This window comes from Pyrus communis, chromosome 6 (assembly GCF_963583255.1).
Source record: "Pyrus communis chromosome 6, drPyrComm1.1, whole genome shotgun sequence".
Lineage (NCBI taxonomy): Eukaryota > Viridiplantae > Streptophyta > Magnoliopsida > Rosales > Rosaceae > Pyrus > Pyrus communis.
In genome coordinates this window covers 24,478,368-24,499,143 of record NC_084808.1, presented here as the reverse complement: position 1 = coordinate 24,499,143, position 20,776 = coordinate 24,478,368, and the positions used below count along the sequence as shown (strand labels likewise).

The window sequence follows — 20,776 nt, the reverse complement described above, 5'->3', positions numbered from 1 at the left end:
TATTTTGTAATTCATAAAATATGACAATTGTGATTATATTTATTGTTTAAATCATTAAAGAATGTATTCAACCATCAACCGCCACATTATGTAACCTACAAAAATATGATTTAAAAACGTGGTCTTCCTAACATTTTCCTAAGTGTATATATTAATGGTTGATATGATGTTGTCTGGTTGGTCGCGACAAGTTAGCTTAAGCTAATTAAGAAAAAGTTTGTAATATATAACATGAAAAACGTTCCAAAAAAGCAACGCTTGCTTATCGATCTGATAGAGAACGATCATCTCTTCCTTTGATTAATTACTTACAATTACATATGTAATCTGATCTTATCTATGTATAACAATGCAAAAAGTACCTGGTGAATCATATAAATATATATATATATATATATATATGTAGATAAACGAAAAGATCATTCAAAGTAGATCACCTACACCTCAAAGTGGAACCATATCATCTCCAGGAATTGCGCAGAGCAGATGATCAGGACCTATATATTATGCCTTAAAGAAAAAGAGAAAGAAAAAGAAAAGGGAGAGTACTCCTTGTTTCATCGATCTTGCTCAACAATCTTGCTCAATGTTGGTTTGTAAAGGGCTCCTTAGTTTTGTAGGTTGCAGCCAGTGTTTAACCATGGCAAAGAACTGCATACCCGAAATTTTGTCCATGAAAACTTTATTAAAACGATAATTATATCAAAGAAAATCAGCGTTTAACCATCTCGTTGTTATCCTCAAAACGACATATTATGGTTCCAAATTGGACACCAAGGCTCCAACTTGTGAAAATTGAAATTATGTTATTTCGGCTTCACCTATCATAGCAGTTGTATAATCTTATCAAAGATTTAGGGTTGGAGGAGTACTAGATCGAAGAGTAATTTGACGCTCAAACATGGCAAGAGCCACAGGTAGGAGATATTCTTTGGTTTGGATATTTTATTAAAGCTAGCTGGCTTGTTTTTGTATGCATCTGCATGCATGCATAACTATTGTAGATGCCCATAATATTTAAGGAAAATTAATGAAAAAGGCTTGAAAACTTTGAGTTTTAACGATAAGGACAAAATAAAGGGTAGAGTGAATAGTATCAGGATTGATTTTTTAGTGTAAAAATATGATTTTTCGTTAAAGTAAACAGTACTGGAAGCTTTTTGTTAAAGTTCCCTAATAATTATCCATCCATCCATGCTTGCTTTTCCGAAACCGGATGTTATATTTCAATTTTAATTGAAGTCAATCAAAATTTTTCACTTTAGGGAGAGATAAGTCGATAGTAATTTTGATTTTATTTGAAAAGAAATCAAATTAATTATTAACCTATGTTTAAAGTGAAAGTGACTAATGACCTATTTGATGAAATACATAATTATTTATTGATCTAACCCGAATTTCCTATTAAAAATTTAACACACGAAAATGTGAAAAAGTTTAATCTCCAAAAGAAGGTTCCAAGGCAGAGATGGTGGCAGTGGCATGGGCATATTTGCATGGAGAGGCATGCCTTGCAACTTTTTGACTGCCGAAAATTGACTGAAGGACAAGTGCCCAGCCGATTTTTTATTCACTAGCTTTACAATGACGTGGATATTCATGCACAAAATTACAAAATAATCCAAAACTGTTTTGTTGTGAAGCGGGGGATATTTCATATTTGTGTACGACCTTCACCCGTCTCTAAGTTGGGACCAAAAACGGGATTTTATTAGGATCCTCTATGTTTCTCTCTCCGGAGGGTCCCAAGCCTCGGAGGCTGGTAATCGATGGAACTCCAAGACAATTGGGGCCCCAAGATGTTGACGCTCTGGCAACCAAAAATATGCGCACACTCTGGCCTTCTGTGCAATCAAGTACCATATATGCTCACTTTTGAGGAATTTTTTCGAGAAATTTTTCTCATGTCACCAATTCATTGAACACAGAATTTTTTTTTTAAGAAAAATTAACGAAAAATTCAAAAAAAGAATTCCCTTTTAATGAAAAGTCATTTTTAAAGATATAATGATTAGTACCAAGGAAAGATATCAATGATATTTTTCGTTTAAAGTGAACAATACCAAAAATGTTTTATTATATCTCCATTTTTTTTAACAAATGACAACTTGACAAGTGGTTGTGCCCTAGATGGACCTAGTGGGATGTTTTTGGGTCTTGGAAGGATGAGTGACGTGGTACCACCACCTGCACCCTAAAAGTTCTCCGTGTGGTTCCGCATCACTGAGAAGTCTTGCATGGCAAGAAACAAAGCACGGCACAACACAACCGCCTCCAGTCGCAGTTAGGGGCTTCGAATTTATGCAATAAAAGATGCGAAAAACGGCAGCACGGTAGATATAGCAATTACAATTCAGAAACTGTATCCAAATTCCAACCAAGAGCTCAAATGTACACATTTGACCAACCCCACTCCCACTCCCACTCCCACTCATTCATTCTTTCTATCATAACATAATATAAAAGGTCTTCCTCCTAGACGAAATGAGAAATCAAAGAAGAAATACAAGATTTAACAACGATTCAATTGTCTCGAAAAAAAAAAAAGAACTAGATAATGTTCACCCCTGCATCCAGAATTTCCGGTCCACAAAATGACTCCTCAATACGATCACGCCTGCAATTAAAGGACGAGTATGAGAAACCAGAAGGAGGATTCAAATGTCACAATAGTATCAGATTTCTGAAACGAGATTGTCAACCAAGTCATGCAGCACGAAAGCCCTGCTGTGATGGTTATAAATAAGTCCGGTAATTACACACGTTTCACTCTAAAGAAATATAAACCAGTGAATGGGGAACTAGTTTACCTTGTTAGCAATGTTGTTGGAGAGCCAATCGAGCCCCTCATATAGACCCTCCCCAGAGGTTGCACAGGTGCTCTGAATGTACCTGGAAAACCACACATTGCATGTTAGACCTATAAAAGGTTAAACAAATTGTATCACACAAGGGGAAAGAAGCCCATCAAGATTACCAGTGACGCTGTCTCAGAGAGTGCAGGCCAAGCTTATCAGTGATTTCAGCAGCATTCATTGCATTGGGAAGATCTTGTTTGTTAGCAAATACGAGCAACACAGCATCACGCAGTTCATCCTGAAAACAGAATATTCCAATTACACAAAATAATTCAACATAAATAACTTGTTCTGATGTCTCCAATATCAATTAGGTAAAACCTTTGAAAGTGAACATGCATCAACAGCATACTAAACTAACTTCAGCATGCTGCCACTTAAGTCACTGCATCTTTATCGTCTTTAATTAGATAGAAAACCTTACGCTGTGTTCATATAAACTACAAGTTTCAGCCCATTCATAATCCTAAATCTCATACCCTCAAATCTGGGAAATTCCAGAAGTTGAAACGATGAGATTTTAAAACATATCAGCACATAATACAGGGTACGCAAACAAAGACAAATAAAATTTCTTTAGCAACATGACAACAAACCTCATTCAACATCCTATGCAATTCGTCCCTTGCCTCAACAACACGGTCTCTGTCATTGCTGTCCACAACAAAGATAAGACCCTGTGTGTTTTGGAAGTAGTGCCTCCACAATGGTCGGATCTGAAAGGAAAGAAATATGATTTACCAACTTGTCACCCACAATTTTCAAAATCTTTCAAGTCTTTTAGACAAAAACAAGTAGAGAAAACTTTTGGAAATCATCAAAATCTCTTTAAATAACTTTACATCGCTCAGAAACATGAACTAAACTTCATACCTTGTCCTGACCCCCGACATCCCAGACAGTGAAGCTGATGTTCTTGTACTCCACGGTCTCCACATTAAACCCTGTCAATCAAGTACTCTTTTATTCATTCTACAATTGTATTATTTCAAAAAATCTAAAGAAAAATAATTAAAAAGCCTAATGAACTTCATAAAGGAACAGTCTACTGTCTACAGAACATTGAAATAAAAGAAAAGAAAGCAGAAGAAAAAAGCCTTTATACTACTAAGTTTAGCAAAAATACCGTTTCTGTTATGTTGTGACAAATTTATCTTTAGTTGCAAACTCACAAGACGATTAAAATAAAAATCATTGCTATTATATCAAGCAAGAAATAACATTCTCTTTCAGATCACAAGCTACGTCTCCCAACCATAAAAAATCACATTGGAATTATAGCGATGTGTTGCCATCCAAACCATTTAGCGTCTTGGAACACAAGTTTCGTTTCCATCAGATCAACCATATCAAACATTAAGATCAACATTTCTTACACAAGTAGATTAGAATGTCAATTAATTGCAGAAGAATTGGTGAGGAATATGATCCGATGCTGACATAACAATGATGAGCACAAAATTGCTTGATAGGGGAAGAAGGAACTCACCGATGGTGGGAATGGTTGTGACGATCTCACCAAGCTTGAGCTTGTAGAGGATGGTGGTCTTACCGGCGGCATCAAGACCAACCATCAGAATTCGCATCTCCTTCTTGGCAAAGAGCCGGCTGAAAAGCTTCGTGAATGTAAGCCCCATTTCTGGCTACGGATCCCTATATACCGAACCACCAACTCACTTACATCACAGATCAAACAGATCAAACTCCGGCAAGGCCAAATGTAAAACGCCCTAAAGGCAATCATTTGCAAGTTCATATTATCTAACGCATTCAAACTAGTAACTATGCGCCATGCAGCAACAGATCAAGCAGATCTGGAGTTACAGCATCGCAATTTAAAACATTTGCAATGAAAAGTTGGAGCATAATCATAGAGATCCGAATGATTCGAATCAGAGTGAAAAATCAACACAAATCTCACGGAATTAAGCATTTTACCACATTAAACACAAATGAACCTTAAATCTGACCGTACTTAACGAAATTACCGCGAAATCCAAAACAAATCGAGCGCAAAAGTACCGAAATCCAACGGAGAACGGTGAAAATGCGATGAAATTCAGAGAAATTCGAGATCTGAGAGTCGGAATTTACCTTCGATGAGCTTTCGCAGAGGGATCTTGAAGATGGAGATCGAGGGAGAGAGAGAGAGAGAGAGAGAAGGAGACGGAAGCTCTGAACCAACGCGTGATTGTGCAGGGGTGAGGATCGTCAACTGGGGGTTTATAAACTCGACTATTTTTTACGTAATTGGTTTGAAGTACGAAAATGCCCCTACAACGCTAGGCCTGCGGGTGACATTGTATGTCCAATCAGTGCCCGCCATGTCACTGGTGATTTAAAACGACGACAGATGCGCCATCGTCGCGTCCACATTGTAAACAATGTCTTGTGTTCCGTAGGGTTTAATGCAAATGCAGTCGCCACCGTCACCAACGGGATTTAATTGCTCCGACAATATTTATTTAAAATTTTGATTTATTACCGCTCAGTATTAAGGTTCAGTAAAATTATATTATTCTCCTGAGTCTAATATATACCGGATGGAATGTACAGTTACAAATCTAACAGTTAAATACGTTTCACTACAGCATACACTTGTGTATGCTAGAAAATCCCCCTTGATAGATCGTTAACGTCTTTCGCTTTGTGCCTGAGTCTTGTCACGTGCCTTCGTATCTAAACAAAGTAATAACTATAAAATAATTAATTATCGGACATCAAAGTGATTTATTGTACGAAGAAGAAACATGTAATTTATATTTTTTGATGTACAAGTCCCACAAATTATTTGCTTTTTTATGCGAAGGTGAAAGAAACTAAATGTAATTTATAATTTTATTTACATAAATCTATGCACAATAATACGGGCTGCTTCTTTAAATTTTCATCCCATGCTCCCTGGAAGCAATCCACTGTTTCTTCAAGCACATGCCCCCTTCATCCTATTTAGCTCAGATCAGAACCTGGAGGAAAAAATAATGAAATGCAATAATTCAAGATCTGAAAACATAAACCAACTCCAGCATCATTACCAATTTTTCCACACACGTTAAGATAAGATGAACTTCTATGCAGAAAGTGCAAAACTGCAAACAAAAACGAGGGACGTGGAAATTACCGGTAACTTTCAAAGATGCAGATGACACCCAACTTGTTTCAGGGATCAGCGCCAGTATTGAGCCCACCGATGAATGGTCTCAACCATTTGAGGAAACAATGCGCTGACACTCTCATTGATCAAGTCCTGGAAGAAATGTATGCAAGCTTCATCGTCCAAGTCCAACCGGAACTTCTCCTGGAGCTATACATATCAAAAGAGTCGCCATCAAAACAAACATTAGATTTACAATCACAATGATTATAATCGCAAAAGAAGTCACCTTGAGGATGCCTTTTTCAGGATCCGAAGCTATGTCAGGAATGTTGGAACCCGCCATTAGGTGAAACAGGTTCAAGATTAGGTTACTGGATTTCCTAATGATGTTGTATGCTTCGCAACAGTAGGATTTGAACCTTGTATAGTACTGGCTGCGGAAGTAATATAATTAATCAAACCTTGTGTATTCCTGTATGCTAATCTTGCACCCATTATGATATGGATTTCATGCCATTAATCTAATGCCACCCGATCTAGCAAACATGACGAAAATAAAAGCAACACAGAGAAAAAAAATTAATCATTAAGTACCTTTCAGCTCCACCCATAGCCTCAACCATTTCTTTGCAAAGCTTCATTGGCGGTGGAAATGGCTTTGGATCACGACCCAGAATGAAGCCAAAATCAACATGGAAAAGACGTCCATCGTCCACAAGGAGAAGGTTATCAAGATGCCTACATGCGACAAATTAATGCTTTAAATTTATATGCATTTCTGTACCGCATAAGCAGAACATCAGTCGTGTAGATAGAATACTGTGTCAGGCCAAAACAAAAAAATGATTGACTACAAATGGTTGACTATACTTACGGCATTGGTAGCTATATAGAACTTGAGGAAAGAAAATGACCCTCATTTCCAAAAACTTGAATGATGCGTATAACTTTTTTACTCCTTGTTTTGTCTTTCTTTTCTTGAGAGAGAGAGAGAGAGAGAGAGAGAGAGAGAGAGAGAGAGAGAGAGGAAGTTCAAAGCATGGCATCATCTTCAAATCCTCACCTGTCTCCAATGCCCAGTATATATGTGATAACAGAATAGCCAGCACAGCTTTTTATAAATGTTTCCAGACAGGTAGCAGTAATACCAAACGGTCCATGCTCATCTGGATGAAATTTCTGCAGGTAGCTTGTAATGCTTCTATGCTCTGAGAGAATCTGGAAAAGAAAACATTTTACCATATACAATAAATTTAACAGTCTAAAATCAAGATACAACAAAACAAGGTCATCAATTAATGTAAGCATTGAGATGACATCAATATCTATCAGGAACCTTTAAAGGATTTAATACCTGTGCTAATGAGCGGGATGGTATGAACTCCAGCATTCCTTCATCTTGCCCAGTCGCAAGAACTCTATAAGGAGTTAAGTGCAGATCAAGATTTTCCAATTTCAGCAATCGATCCATGAGATATACCATTTGAACAACCTACAGGAAGCACAGATCCACTTGATCAGAGTTCTCAAGTGTGTGCATGCCACAGCCACAATGGTCTGTGTGAAGGAGAATACTTACTAATTGGTCTTGGCGGATATCATCCCCCTTCTTAAAGATAATTTTGCAACTTCCCCCATTTGCTGCTCGGAAAGTCAAACGCAAAGGATGCAGTGCACTTTTGAATATTGATGACTCAGATGGCACGATCCCAGTGATGAGGACTCCTGGAGCCAGTGGTGATCTTATTGGCTAGAAACATCACAGACCAACATAGTCAACACACAAAGATACAATTGGTGAGGCTAGAAGGAATTTGTAGTTTAATAGATAATAAGATCAGTAGACAAGGAACTTCAACCAAAGTATTACCTCTTCAAAATACGTAAGTTCACTAAGAAGACCAGAAAGTAGTTGTCTAAGCTTTTCAATCTTCTTCTGGGTATTGCCGCGTACGTTTCTTACATCTCTCATTATTGAACACAACTGTGCAGTCAATTCTGTCTGGCGCACCAAACTTTGCCACAGTTTAAATCCATCTTCATCTCCTTGCACACCAGCTGGCAACTGATATAAAAATTTGGATACGGTTTATTTCCATTCTGGCTTCAGCCAATGAAAAACTAAGAAAGGCATTATCATATTGACCAAATAGATAGGTAATCCCAATAGCTACATTTGATGGTTGGAGAATCTACATAAATATTTATGTTATTCTAAGGATCTAGATTCATACCAAATCAAAACAGACAACACAAACGACAACATCATGGTAGTTTATGAACTCTCACCTTCATCATATTCTCTTCCAGAATTTCGTAGGTACAGTAAAACCGTTTGGCATATGCTGGATCATGAAGTTCTACAGCAACATACCAGCGTAGAAAGCTAGCCAACTCAATGTTTCGTAATGCTGTCAGATCAAAGTATAATCAGGATGCCTTTAAAACCTAGATACTGTGAAGAACTGAAGTGTAGCCTTGCACATCCATGCACACATCCCAAAGAAAAACATTACAAGTAGCATGAGGGTATGTGCATGTGCATGCACAGCATACAGATGTGAAGATAGTATCTGACCACATACCACGTTGCACAAGGAAATGAGAAAGGCGAGATTTATCAGAGCGCTCAAATCGAAGAGCCTGAACCAGTTGAAGTAAGTAACACTGGAGCTCTTCATCGTCAGCTCTTTCAAGAACACTGACAGCATATGCACGAACCTGGTAGGAGGTATTAAAGTTGGGCATTAGTCAGTTTCAAAATAAATGTGTAAAAGATTTTAAATAAATCAATGATGGAGAGCTATATGCATCACTGCATAACACACTTTTCATCTCCCAGATCAACAGAGTTATTCTTATCTAGGACATCGTATCCCATTGCTCAGCATGACAAAGAGAGCATGGAATTTGTAGGTTGTACTTATACAACAGATGCAAGATGCAATTCCCTCTTTTCTTCATGATCTTATTCTTATATTCGGCCTAATCAGTAATCAGCTACCATGGGTTTGGAAGGAGCAGAATGGCAGAAAAATTTATATGGTTAACTTCAAATCCCAGTGATTAGGATCTGAAATTTGATTTTAACAGGAGTATGAGGTTAAAAAAAAGTCCTACAGGTAACAGTTGTATGACAATAGAGAATAGGTAACAGCAGCTCAAGTGTTACAGACATGCCCACCTCTTCACTTTCAAAAACAGGAGATAGCAGCTCTAATGCATCGCAGACATCAATCATGCTCCATTTGCCCATCAGTTCTAACGCTTGTTTTGCTTCCTGCAAACAAATGAATATGGAATTCTTGAAAATCTAATCTATTTCTTATTCCTTAGTGATAAAGTTGGCATAAATGAGAAAGAGCAAGGCAAGTACATGAATAAGAGATAGCATTCCAGATATAAAATCTGTTACTTATCAACTATAGAGATCAGCAACAGTCCGCATAAAAGTAACTTCTCGTGTAAAAGCTAAACCAATGATTGATATTTTGGTATAACGCTATGCATATTGCCAAAAGTGCAATAATCCTAATTGGGACATGGATAGTCACATCTGAAGCTAATAGCTGGCCTGCAGCTTACTATTGATGAATCGGAGTTGGACCGAAGTCCTAAGATCAACTACACAAGCTCTCTTTATATATAAGCAACAGAATAAGCTGGAAATAAGAAGTATTAAAAACAATTTTACTACAGGAGTTAAATAAAACTGCAAGCAGTAGTAATATGGCACATGAACTAATGGTTAAAGAGGAAAATGATGAGAAGGAAGAACAAAGAAATGCAGACCTGAACATCACTCCATTCAACACATCTAAGGAACTTTGTGAGGGCCCTCTTCTCTGACATCAATGAGAAACGAAATTTCCAGAGGAGCTGCCTCTCATCGCCACTCAAAGTCCTTGTTGGTGGGTATTTCAAAATCCAATGTATCGACCTACAGGAAAATGAAAACAATTATATACCTCCAGCTTACTTAATAAAAAAAATCAATCAGAAGAACATATAACAGTGTTGTTGAAACAAAAGAATATGGCAAATTGAGAAGACTGGTCCATCTAAAATAAGACACTAACAAAATCCAATGGTAATTAAATCAACCATTACACAACAACTGATCCCAAGTGAGAAGTATCTGCCTATATATAGTTGGTACCATAAAAGTAGAACAGAATTCCAGCCAATTAATCAGCAACATGAGTTTGTATGAACGTAGTTATGACAATAAAAATTATGAAAACACCGTTAATCAACATATGAACCTTTAGCGTAAATTTCAAACTTACTTTCTTTCGTTGGAGCTTGGTTTGAGATCCCTGTCAATGATACCACGTGTTAAACTCCTAGCAAGTTTTAGTTGCTTGTTCTCTGATGGATTTATCTTTCCCACTTCCGGGTCCCAGACCGTGACAATTTCATTTGATGAAGCTATTGGGGATGGTAATAAGAAATTTGTCCCTGATTCCTAGATTCCAATAAATAAGGGTCAGTGCTAGGCAAAATCATCATCCACGGAAAATAACAACTAAAAGCTAGTTACTTATTTCAAGATGTGATAACAATAAATCTTGAGTTTCAGCGTAAATGAAGATTTTAAATAGCAATATAAGTATGCATTTGTGAAAAATAACACCAACTAATTAAATATCAAAGTCTAACCAGATAGTTATAGTTAAATATCATTATCAGCCAACAGGTAACTTTGTCAACTTCAGATTAGTTGCAGACTGGGGTTACCTGGAAAACAACACGATGTTCGAAACTACAGAAATCGACAACCAGGTATAAATGCAAACTTCCATTTTTACAGCTTTCACGTTCCTTTATTCTCTCCATAGCTTTAAAAGCCAGGCGGTCCAGCCAATCAACACATTGGATCTGCCCCCTCTCATACCTATTCATTAGCTTCTCCAAGCGTTCCAACTCCCCACGCTCATGCCTGGGGACCTACAAAAAAAAAATTAAACGAGGGATACATAAGCAAAGCTAAACCGATTAAGGAAACTCAAGGAACAACGCTAAGGCCCCTATCTGTAACTGCTTAAAAAGAAACAATCAGAAACCTTTCCAGGAGTAGAAGTAGGAAACGATCCATCTGCTACTTTTCCCTTCCAAAGCCTCAGCTTTTGCTTCCCAGTTTTGAGTTGCTTTTTGCTATTAAAAAGAAGAATTGTAGCACCACCAACCAACCCTTCATCCTTCCCACATGAAACATCCCAAACCTATAACTCCACCGAGCAAGAAGATATCAAATGGGAATCCTCAACTATTAGTTAATATACACGGGATTGCAGAAAACCCAATTGTTTAAGATGTGAAGTGAGAGAGGAAACATACTGTCAAAGCAAGTTGTGAGTGACCGGTTAAGTCTCGGTATTTCGTACTCAGAGTAATGAGTTCGTTCCAACAATATAATGGCCCTGAAGATTCCAACCTAGCAGAAGATACAAAAATTCAAAATCTATAGAAACAGCATTGATGCAATTGAACTAAGGAGAAACCAGTGAAGGGGAAAAGAACCTTGTCCTAGTCGGAAGCCCAAACGGAGCACCATCAATGTACAATGCGCACTCCACGTACAGCTCTGGTCTTCTCTCTTCTGTCGCGGAAGTGGGGTCAACGTCTGCGGTGCGTAAAAGAAATTGAATTGAAGAACGTTGACTGAGTAAAATAATTTCTCGGGAACGAAACGGAAAATCGAGAGAGAACAAGTACCGGAGCTAGGTGACTTGAGGGGAGGCAGGGATCCTTCTAGCCGTTCGATCCGGAAGGTTACCGGGAGGTTGATGTCGCAGGACAGGAAGAAGCGGAACTCGTTCCCGCTCATCGCTTCTAGGGTTTTAGGAGCTGTGCTTTCTCATAATTTAGGGTTTTGTGGTTGCGAATTGAGGGAGAAAATCGAATTTGAGTTGGGTGGAGGACGTGATTTTGATTGTGAAGCAGAGTTTTCTGAATCGAGGTCGCGTGAGCAATGCTAACTCGGACGAGTTTTCGCCCGAGCACGGATGGGAGGAGGAAGGTTGCCACGTCAGCTTGAAGCGGGCGGAGTTTTGGGGCGTTTCTTTTTTAGGTTGTCAGACAGAAGCCCTTCGCTCCGAAGTTATGCTCTCTTTTTTCTTTTTCTTTTTCCTTATTTTGCATTTTTTTTTTATCCGATAATCAAAACTACATATTAATAAATCACTGTTTGTCAACCAAAAACAAATATAATTACTACTATTGTTATAGAATTAGTGGGTGAATGCGTACTCAAAGGAATAAAGACTTGGAAATAATATTTGATACTTTCAACAGTGTCATCATTGTATTTGGATGGTTATTATTACGGGAATTGCTCTATAAATCGAACATTTCGTGTGCTATCAAAACAGACTCTACGAAAGAAAGAATAGAAATAATATCAGTATTTCTCCCTCTCTTTTTCTGTCATCCTCTTATGTTATAGCTACTAACAGCCCAATATCATAAATAAAGCACTCCAAATTAGCATCAATTGCATATTCCCCATTAAGCATTCGAATGAGCATATGAGAATCTGATTCAACCTCCACATCCTGACATCCCAACTCAATACACACCTGCACCGTAGCACGTATTGCAGCAGCTTCTGGCCATTACTGCTGTACTGCAGATCGAAATTACATATTAATAAAACACAGTTTGTCAACCAAAAACAAATATAATTACCACTATACCCTTTTAATACAAACTAATTTTTATTGTTATTTTCCTAAAACTCACAGCTATGTCACTTTATCACTACCCTCTCAACTCATTCACTCTCTTTCTCTTTCTCTCTCTTTCCTAACTGCCAACTCCTAATTTTTTGGAATGTCTGTCAATCTGTTAAGAACAGATAACTTCTCTCATAAAAAAAAAAATTAAAATACAAATATTTAAAAAATATATTTCTCAACACACAAAGTGTGTGAACTTTGCTAGTATATTATGATTGTTGTTTTGCTTTTGAACTTATTTTTGGAATGCTAAGAAAGTTACTAAACTCAAGCTATCAAAGAGTTATGTTCTCCACCTTTTATTTTCATTTTCGTCAATAAGCACACAACAAAAAATTAGAAAGTATAAAATTTCTTTTCTTTACTGATAAATCAAACACAGTAGATAAATATATAAGGCTAGCTAGCGCTCGAATCACCCAAAGATGAAACCGCAAGAGTAGTTTAAAATATCGCCTAAAAAATAGATTGAATGAGCAAGAGCTTTGAACAAATTACTTTTCCGGAGCCCGAAAACGTAGTGAAACTCTACGTGAAAGGAGGCTTCTAATTAGATGACAAAGCAACTTACAAGTGAAATCAGCCATTAATCTATTCTCCTCTCCACCAACGTCCGAACTTCAAAACCAAACCATTTATCCGAAAAGGGGTGAAAGGAAGGAAATACAAACAAGTGGTTAAGGGGTCCAAGTCTGCTGGGAAAGTGCTCAGCATTAAGGTCTCCTGGGAAACTTTGAGAAATCTGGACGTCTGCGCTGCATATAAGCCGTCTTCCCCTCGTTACCTTCCTCAGTGCCATAGAATAAGAGCGTGGCATCTCCAGCAAGTTGCTGCGTTGGAAACATTGGTGAAGTAGTTAGCACATGCATGTATGAATAAGACCGTGGCATCTCTAGAAATATGGTTGTTAACTGAAGGTACCTGCAGTCCAGCATGACCGTCGTCAACTGCATTAAGAGCAGACTTCAGCACCCGAAGCGCAGTTGGGCTGTTTCTTAGCATTTCTCGACACCATTTAACCGTTTCTTGCTCTAAAGTCTCCAGCTGGATAACCGAATAAAACAGTGAAAATGCTATCTTCTGCAAACTTTTAGCGATATAAGGCTAATTTTCAAGGAAAATGTCATTTGTATTCAGTTCATAGGCCATACGATGAGATTTGTGTCGCATTGAGAGTGAACTTACTGGTACAACAGTGTTAACAAGTCCCATTTTCTCTGCTTCAGCAGCTGTGTAAAACCTTGCCATAAACCACATTTCTCGTGCTTTTTTAGGCCCGACCTGATTGACCAAAACCATTCATTACACATACCATGTTAGAGCAATACGAAACAAGTATTGCATAACACAAGTCAGACTTGAAACAATTCCTACCAAACGGGACATGATGGAACTCCCATAACCAGCGTCAAAGCTTCCAACCTGCCAAATGTACAAGTTGCGAGGTTTCTGTATGTTAGCATGCTGCTCTCACCCATTCTTAGATTGAAGATGAAACAAAGATGAATGATTGACGGTGATTCAAAATCAAGTTCGCGGAGTTTAACCAGAATTAAGGTATATGATATGAGCACCTTAGGACCAGTCTGGCCGAAAATAGCATTGTCTGCTGCAATGGTTAGATCACAGACCATGTGTAACACATGTCCTCCCCCAACAGCATAACCGGCCACCTGATAAACCATTTAACATGAACAACAGTTAGAAATGAGTTTATACATTTAGGGTGGTGGTAAAGCTTTCAACAGCCAGAAACGTTTAAGTTTCGCAGCTCTCCAACTGTCCAACAGCAAAGGCCTAAAGATGTTGAGAAGGGCATACCATGGCTATTACTGGCTTTGGAAGACGTCGAATCTGGACCTGAACATACCGATTTGAGATGATTTATATACCAGTAAGAACATTTATGTTACAGAATCGTATAAACATATAAACATGAATGTATAATATACCTGCAAATCTAACACGTTAAGACGGCCAAAATCATCGTAATCAGAATAACCATCTTTTCCTCTCAAAGCCTGATCACCGCCACTGCAGAATGCTTTGGTTCCCTAAAAACACCAAATTACAAACAAAACAGTATAAAGTTGACATATTTTCATCATGTTACTAGCTACTAATCCTAAACTTTTTGTTCGTACCAATGTACCCTTGTCGTCAATTATTCCAACAAATTTGTCCGTTAAATTCGCTGCAGATTAGTATGTTTCAATTCCCTCTTAATATTTTCTTATAGCTCAACTATCCGATTCAAAGTACTTGCTAATTAGTAATTTATCGTTACAAATGTAACATTTTGTTGGCGAATATCTGTTAAAAGTTGATTACGTGCATTCCAAGTGACAGAAGTAATGGAAATTTGTGACGGAGCTAAATGTTAGGATATTGGCACGAAAGAGGGTAAGGACGTACCGTCCCGGTAAGAATGACGACGCCTATAGAGCCGTCGTCCCTGGCATCATTAAACGCGCGAATCAGCTCCTTCACAGTCTGCGGCCGGAACGCATTTCTTCTCTCCGGCCTATTAATCGTAACCTAAGCACAAAAATCACGAGATTTAGACACATCAAATCGCATTGATCTCTCAGTAATTAGGATTCATTAATCAAAACCAACCTGAGGAGCCTGACCTTTGCAATGGCTTCGCCGATGGCTTTCTCGTATATAATATCAGTGAATTCGTCGCCGGAAACGTCGCGAGCATTTTCCCAAACAACTCGGTGAGTCGAGACCTCGCCGTGGGTGCGGTGGTAGCTGTCGTTCATGGAGGCGTTGGAGAGAGAAATTGCGGCGGAGCCGGGAGATAAATGGGCCGGAATGAGGTGGTTGGCGATGGAGGCCACCCTCCTAGTCGCGGTGGTCATGACGTGCTTCTTTAAGCCCTCTGCCATTGAAGGAAAACTGGATAAGGATCAAACTTTGGAGGTTAAAGATGAGACATTTGGATTGGATAAGATATGGCGCGAACGGCGAAACGGTGCGTTTCTTCAATTTCTCATGCGGCGTCGTTTTTGGCGCGAAGCCCCTAGAGGTAAAACTGCCACTGCAATTCGTAAGCATGTTGTGTGCATTCTGGATTTCAGTTTGCAGAAATCAAATCAGAATCCAGGGAAAGGACGAAAACGGTGCGTTTTCAGACTTCTTTGGATAAATTTATTTGCATTTCATATGATTTATAAAATTGTAAGATTGTACTGATTGGATTTCATGCTTTAATCTGCTGTTATTAAATGAACTGTTAATTAATCTTCTTATTTTGTACTAATTTATCTGTTTATTGTGCTATCTGTAGTATGTGTCTTGAATACTGATCTGGATTTCAATTTCAATCCCTAATCTGTTAGAAATTCTGATGCGCGAGATATTTCCCTGTGTCTACAACACTATTACAGGAAACTGAGAGGTACAAGTGATGGTGTTGTACAAGGGGATGTATCTTGAGCCCGAAGGACTTACATGAAACAAGTATCATGCGGAAAAGTTAAAACACCTGACGATGCATGATAGATTAAGGATCCCAAAGTGGCGAAGCATATGTTTCATACAAGTCTCTCTTGTTATTTAGCCACTTGCTTATGTTGTTTGTACTTTTTTCAATACACAATGTTGAATTTGCTTGCTTTTGAAGCAGTGGAGTCACTGGAACGTAGACAATTCATGGAAGTTCTGTAATTATGTAATCTTGTACAACAGCAGGATATAAATGTAAGCCTCTAACAAAGATGAGGAAGAATTCCTGTAAAACTAGGACTGCCAAATTATACACACACTATACCAATTACCAATTACCAAATAAGTTGATGGTGCGAAAGGGGTCAGGAAATCATGCCGGCCACACAAAGTGAGTACACCATCATCATCAGATATACATATATAGATGTATACTTAGTACTAAAAATCTCAACACGCATCGCGATTTGAATTTATTTGGTTGCCTGATGGCTTGCCAAGCTGTAAACAACCAATGGGTGGGACTGTTGGGGTTCTCAACTCCCCAAACGTCTGCCAGCAGAAGGGGTTGTACAGGTGATACTTTTCTTGCAATGGCTTTAGCTGTATACCATTTAGTGTTACATCTACGCAGGGTAGGCTGTCACTACAGGCAAAGTGTACTGGTTTTACGGTGTAAGTTCCTCTTATTCTCTCGTAGGTGATTCCCGAAAGAGCCACAGCTGATGTTTGGTTTTTGCATGTGGTTTTGTCACAGTAGAATTGGTCAATCACAATGGGGAGTTGAACCTCAGAAACTTGAATGTTTGAGAACAGCACTCCCTGAACAGACCCTGATCCACCCTGCACATTTAGGATTCAGTTATATGAGTAAAAGAAAATGGTAAGTTGTCAAGCTTTAGTAACTATTTTGACGTGTCGGAAGAGCCCATAAAGAAGACGTTTTTTAAGGACTCATTTCTAGCGTTACTAAGATAGTTTTTCAGTCGACATTTGAGTATTCGATGCAGAAGAGAGTTCTATGTTAAAGTCCAATAATCAGCAGGAAGGATGTGTTAAAAACTTTTAGGTGAATCCATACCTGCCATGTCTTGACTCTGACACCATTCATCGTGTTGTGCATCATGATGTCTCGAACGGTAATGTTTGAAACACATGCTTTCGTGTTGCCCTTTCCTAAACCTCCAATGCTGATTCCATGCCCTGGTCCACAGTTCACGTTGTGTATATATACATCGGAGCATCCAGTTTGTATGGAAATACAGTCATCTCCTGCACAAATCATTAGAATTGAAACGTTTAGTTCAATATTTATCCATGACAGTTATACTAATCGACTTGGTATTAAGTCTCTGCCTATTTCATGCCTTGTCCGTTGTTCGCAGTTACTGTGTAAATTTGATTCTTCAGTGTTAGTTCTTAGGAATCATTGTGATATGAAGTGCCATGCTTGATACTTTTCCTTCTTATCTTTTATCCATTGTATGTGGGCCGTTTTTAAGTTGAACTGGACAGAAGGACAGGGGAGTTGAGTAGTGTTTCTAGCGTCCAATGATGACAAAATATCGATTGAGGCTTGGGTACTACAAAACAAGAGTTGTTGCTGTCATGGGTTTGAGACCTAATCCTAAATTTGGATAGACCACTGATGATTTAGGGTGTGAAATGCATCATCATAATAGGTTGCCATAATTCTTGGAATGTAGCAGATTGCCTGCTGCTACATGTCAAATTTTTAGTGGTCGAGGATTGTCAGATGGAAAATGGCAATACGTAAGGCTGCAGGCAGGATAAGATTGGTCATGGAATGATCCCCCAAGGAGTTATAGTAAGTGTGGAATATGTGAGTCGGACACACTGCGCCGCAGTAACAGTAGATATTGAAGAGTAAGGTGTATAGTTACCGCAAGCAAGAGTGGTGGAGTGGATGAGCACTCTTTGGGAGTTCTGGAGGTGAATTCCATCTGTGTTGGGACTGTCCCCAGGGGACGAGACGCTCATATCATGGACCAGCACTCCCTGGCAGTTGTCGAATTTGAGATGGCATTGGGGGCTATTCTGAATCGTTATGCCTGTAACCGTGACATTAAAACTCCCATAAAACCGCAGTGCCTGCACAATCAACAAAATACAAAAACCATGTTACTGAAACTGCAGGTCAAGATTCAAGATCACATAAGCTTCAAGGTTTTGGCACACAAGTGGTCCTTACAGTCGGTTTGATGCTTGGCATTTTCCCGCTCAGCTCGCTTCTTATCTGCCACGGATGTCAGCCACAGGATGCTGATTAGTTTAAGCTCGATGATCACGAAATTTAACGTTCAAATCTAGTGTGAAAAATTAGTTTAGTTTAGTTTAATTACCGGCATTGGCGGGCGTTGTTGGACTGAGCTGTTTAGTGGCACAATGAGCTTGAAATCATCATCTATAGGGTCTCCGTAGGGAGTGTCTTGCCACCAAGGCGAGCCTCTTCCATCAATCACTCCCTTTCCCTGTACTGTGATTCCATTTAGCTTTGTAAATTCAAGCCATTGCAGCAGGCCTTTGCCCCAGGATTTCGAGTCCGTCGGCGCTAGTATCGTGCCATCTAACTAAAAATTCATAATTCCATATATTAGACAAAAGACAGAAATTATAATAAGTGAATGATAATCCACATAATACGTACTGAATCCCATTAACCTTCTAGATTGAAGGAGTTATGTGAATTATGCAATTACTTTTACTTTGATTTTATTTTATTTTATTTTTTTTGGTTTTTTTAATTTTACCACCACTCTGTTACTGTGTATATATGTATTTTTACCTGAAATAAAATGTTTTTCTGGCAGTAAGGGCCGGAGAATGAGATGGGGCCCACAAGGAACTGATAACCGGCTGGAACAACGATGCTTGATGCCTCGACTTTACAAGCAGCGGCCCATGCAGCTTGGAATGCCTGCGTCACACAATAACAAAACTCCTCCGTTAGATGTTATACAAACTACCGTATGTAAACTTTAACCGTAGAAAATACGGTTGGTGTTAATTTGTTGTGCAGAACAGTATACAATTATTGTTGGAATCGTGACCCAACTGCCGTAACGAGAATAAAATTTGTTCAGTGGGCCCCACCAGTTTGGTTTGTTGGGTTGTCACTGCCCCTTAATCCAGGCAGTTGATTAAATTTTTCTCTGGACCGTTGGAAATCCAACGGTCTTCAAGGGCACATGGGTGGGCCCTATTAGTGCAATGGCACAAGCCAAGGCAATTCTTGCAAAAACATTGAAGGGCACAAGCCCTTGACCTAATTGCGTTCCATAATTTGCATTAGCGGACCACCTTTTTCAATTGCCCTGCCAATTAGACCATGGATGGAGACGCTCTTAAATATTCTCCCATTGAGTTTAACCACTTTATTATAAACGGTAATTATTAAATATTTTAGGTAAGTCCTTACATAAAAATTAAACTCAATTAACTAAACATTAAAATTAATTAAACTGACCGCAATGCTTTAACTATAATTTGGGTAAAATTACCAAATAACCCAACCCAACCCTTTAAGAAATCACGTGCAACTGATCCAAAAAGGCAAAAGGGCAAAAAGGCAAAAGGTTTGCCAAAATAATCATTTTGTTTCTCTCAATGGTTAAGTGACTACCATTCATTTACGCTACAGCTAGGAGCATGTTGGAATTCCATGTCATTTTCATGGAAATATCATGAGCTAAATTCGCAAACGTAGCGGAAAATACTTAACTTTTTACATGTTTTTTCTCATTGTTTTGTTAGTAATCACTTTATTATACGTGTTAATTTATGATTTGTAACTAATGAGAATCGACTTCGTAACTGTAAAAAGCTAAATAGGGTACAAAGCTAGCAGCATTATTAATCAAAGCTCAAATTATGAAGATATTTTGATTAACCCTTGACCATGATTGATTAGTTCTTAATTGAGTACGGAGTAAAATTATGATGAGCTTAAACAAACTACAAACCTTTGTGTCGTCGGTACCGCCGTTACCCTTAGCACCAAAATCTAGCACATTATAAGTGGAGGAACCCTTCTGTGGTGGTGGTGGAGCTTTATATTGAGGTGGCGATGGTGCCTTGTTATGAGGTGGAGGCTGTGCCTTGTTACGAGGTGGAGATGGTGCCTTTTTATGAGATGGGGGCTTGGGTTTTGATCCACTACCGCTGTGGTAGTGGCCGCCGCCGCTGCCGCCGTGGTTGCTTTTTCCTTTTTTCTTTGAAAGAGAAGTAAAGGATGCCCTGCTTTGCCTCCAATGCCGGCCTCTTCTCCCCATGCAAGCGTCGAAATTCGACGACCAAACCAGAAATGCAATTACTAGCATGAATGTGATGCTTCTGAAACTGAACTCACTCATTTCTGCACAATGTGGGGTTGTGGATGAGAGAGAGAGAGAGAGAGAGAGAGAGAGAGAGAGAGAGAGAGAGAGAGTTGTGTGAGAGGACTGGTTTAGTTTAGATAGAAAAAAGATGTGGTGGCTATGTTTATATAGAATTGGAGCATGCAAACAGATGGAGACAAACATGCATAAGCTCTAATTTGATAATTCTAGGAATTTATAAATTTGTTAATTTCATTCTCGTTTTTATTTCCTTTTGTTCTTTTATTAATT

General features: G+C 38.6%; 4 protein-coding genes across 6 annotated transcripts; all 4 read right to left on the bottom strand.

Moving 5' to 3' along the window:
• Window positions 1-2,329: 2,329 nt before the first annotated feature.
• On the bottom strand, window positions 2,330-5,046 carry LOC137737060 (ADP-ribosylation factor 2). 2 transcript variants are annotated; one of them, XM_068476412.1, is made up of 7 exons: window positions 4,953-5,046; window positions 4,348-4,511; window positions 3,732-3,802; window positions 3,455-3,574; window positions 2,978-3,096; window positions 2,811-2,892; window positions 2,330-2,617 (listed from the first exon to the last, which is right to left on the bottom strand). In XM_068476412.1, exons 2-7 carry the CDS (start codon window positions 4,493-4,495, stop codon window positions 2,612-2,614), a joined length of 546 nt encoding a protein of 181 aa, XP_068332513.1. In that variant the 5' UTR covers window positions 4,496-4,511; window positions 4,953-5,046; the 3' UTR covers window positions 2,330-2,611. The 2 variants fall into 2 exon arrangements, with proteins under 2 accessions (XP_068332513.1, XP_068332511.1); XM_068476410.1 differs by lacking the exon at window positions 2,330-2,617 and having other exon boundaries at window positions 2,802-2,892.
• Window positions 5,047-5,503: 457 nt separating this feature from the next.
• On the bottom strand, window positions 5,504-12,113 carry LOC137736824 (phosphatidylinositol 3-kinase, root isoform). Its single transcript, XM_068476102.1, has 18 exons — window positions 11,674-12,113; window positions 11,479-11,581; window positions 11,296-11,392; window positions 11,022-11,180; window positions 10,696-10,905; window positions 10,245-10,423; window positions 9,748-9,895; window positions 9,140-9,235; window positions 8,541-8,676; window positions 8,245-8,366; window positions 7,826-8,020; window positions 7,535-7,705; window positions 7,310-7,447; window positions 7,019-7,173; window positions 6,550-6,693; window positions 6,242-6,389; window positions 5,980-6,162; window positions 5,504-5,824 (listed from the first exon to the last, which is right to left on the bottom strand). The coding sequence occupies exons 1-17, from the start codon at window positions 11,783-11,785 to the stop codon at window positions 6,025-6,027; spliced, it is 2,451 nt and encodes an 816-aa protein (XP_068332203.1). The 5' UTR covers window positions 11,786-12,113; the 3' UTR covers window positions 5,504-5,824; window positions 5,980-6,024.
• A 228-nt stretch (window positions 12,114-12,341) lies between these two features.
• Window positions 12,342-15,609, bottom strand: LOC137736823 (1,4-dihydroxy-2-naphthoyl-CoA synthase, peroxisomal-like). Of its 2 annotated transcripts, XR_011068799.1 has the most exons (10): window positions 15,329-15,609; window positions 15,111-15,233; window positions 14,648-14,749; window positions 14,517-14,555; window positions 14,270-14,368; window positions 14,070-14,117; window positions 13,881-13,976; window positions 13,617-13,739; window positions 13,267-13,525; window positions 12,342-12,583 (listed from the first exon to the last, which is right to left on the bottom strand). XR_011068799.1 is itself a non-coding variant. In XM_068476100.1 (9 exons), the coding sequence occupies exons 1-9, from the start codon at window positions 15,587-15,589 to the stop codon at window positions 13,409-13,411; spliced, it is 1,008 nt and encodes a 335-aa protein (XP_068332201.1). In that variant the 5' UTR covers window positions 15,590-15,609; the 3' UTR covers window positions 13,231-13,408. The 2 variants fall into 2 exon arrangements, 1 of the variants encoding a protein (XP_068332201.1); XM_068476100.1 differs by lacking the exon at window positions 12,342-12,583 and having other exon boundaries at window positions 13,231-13,525.
• A 739-nt stretch (window positions 15,610-16,348) lies between these two features.
• On the bottom strand, window positions 16,349-20,573 carry LOC137737743 (polygalacturonase At1g48100-like). Its single transcript, XM_068477295.1, has 7 exons — window positions 20,132-20,573; window positions 18,955-19,086; window positions 18,512-18,739; window positions 18,361-18,405; window positions 18,053-18,260; window positions 17,230-17,420; window positions 16,349-16,991 (listed from the first exon to the last, which is right to left on the bottom strand). Exons 1-7 carry the CDS (start codon window positions 20,519-20,521, stop codon window positions 16,599-16,601), a joined length of 1,587 nt encoding a protein of 528 aa, XP_068333396.1. The 5' UTR covers window positions 20,522-20,573; the 3' UTR covers window positions 16,349-16,598.
• Between the last annotated feature and the right edge of the window lie 203 nt (window positions 20,574-20,776).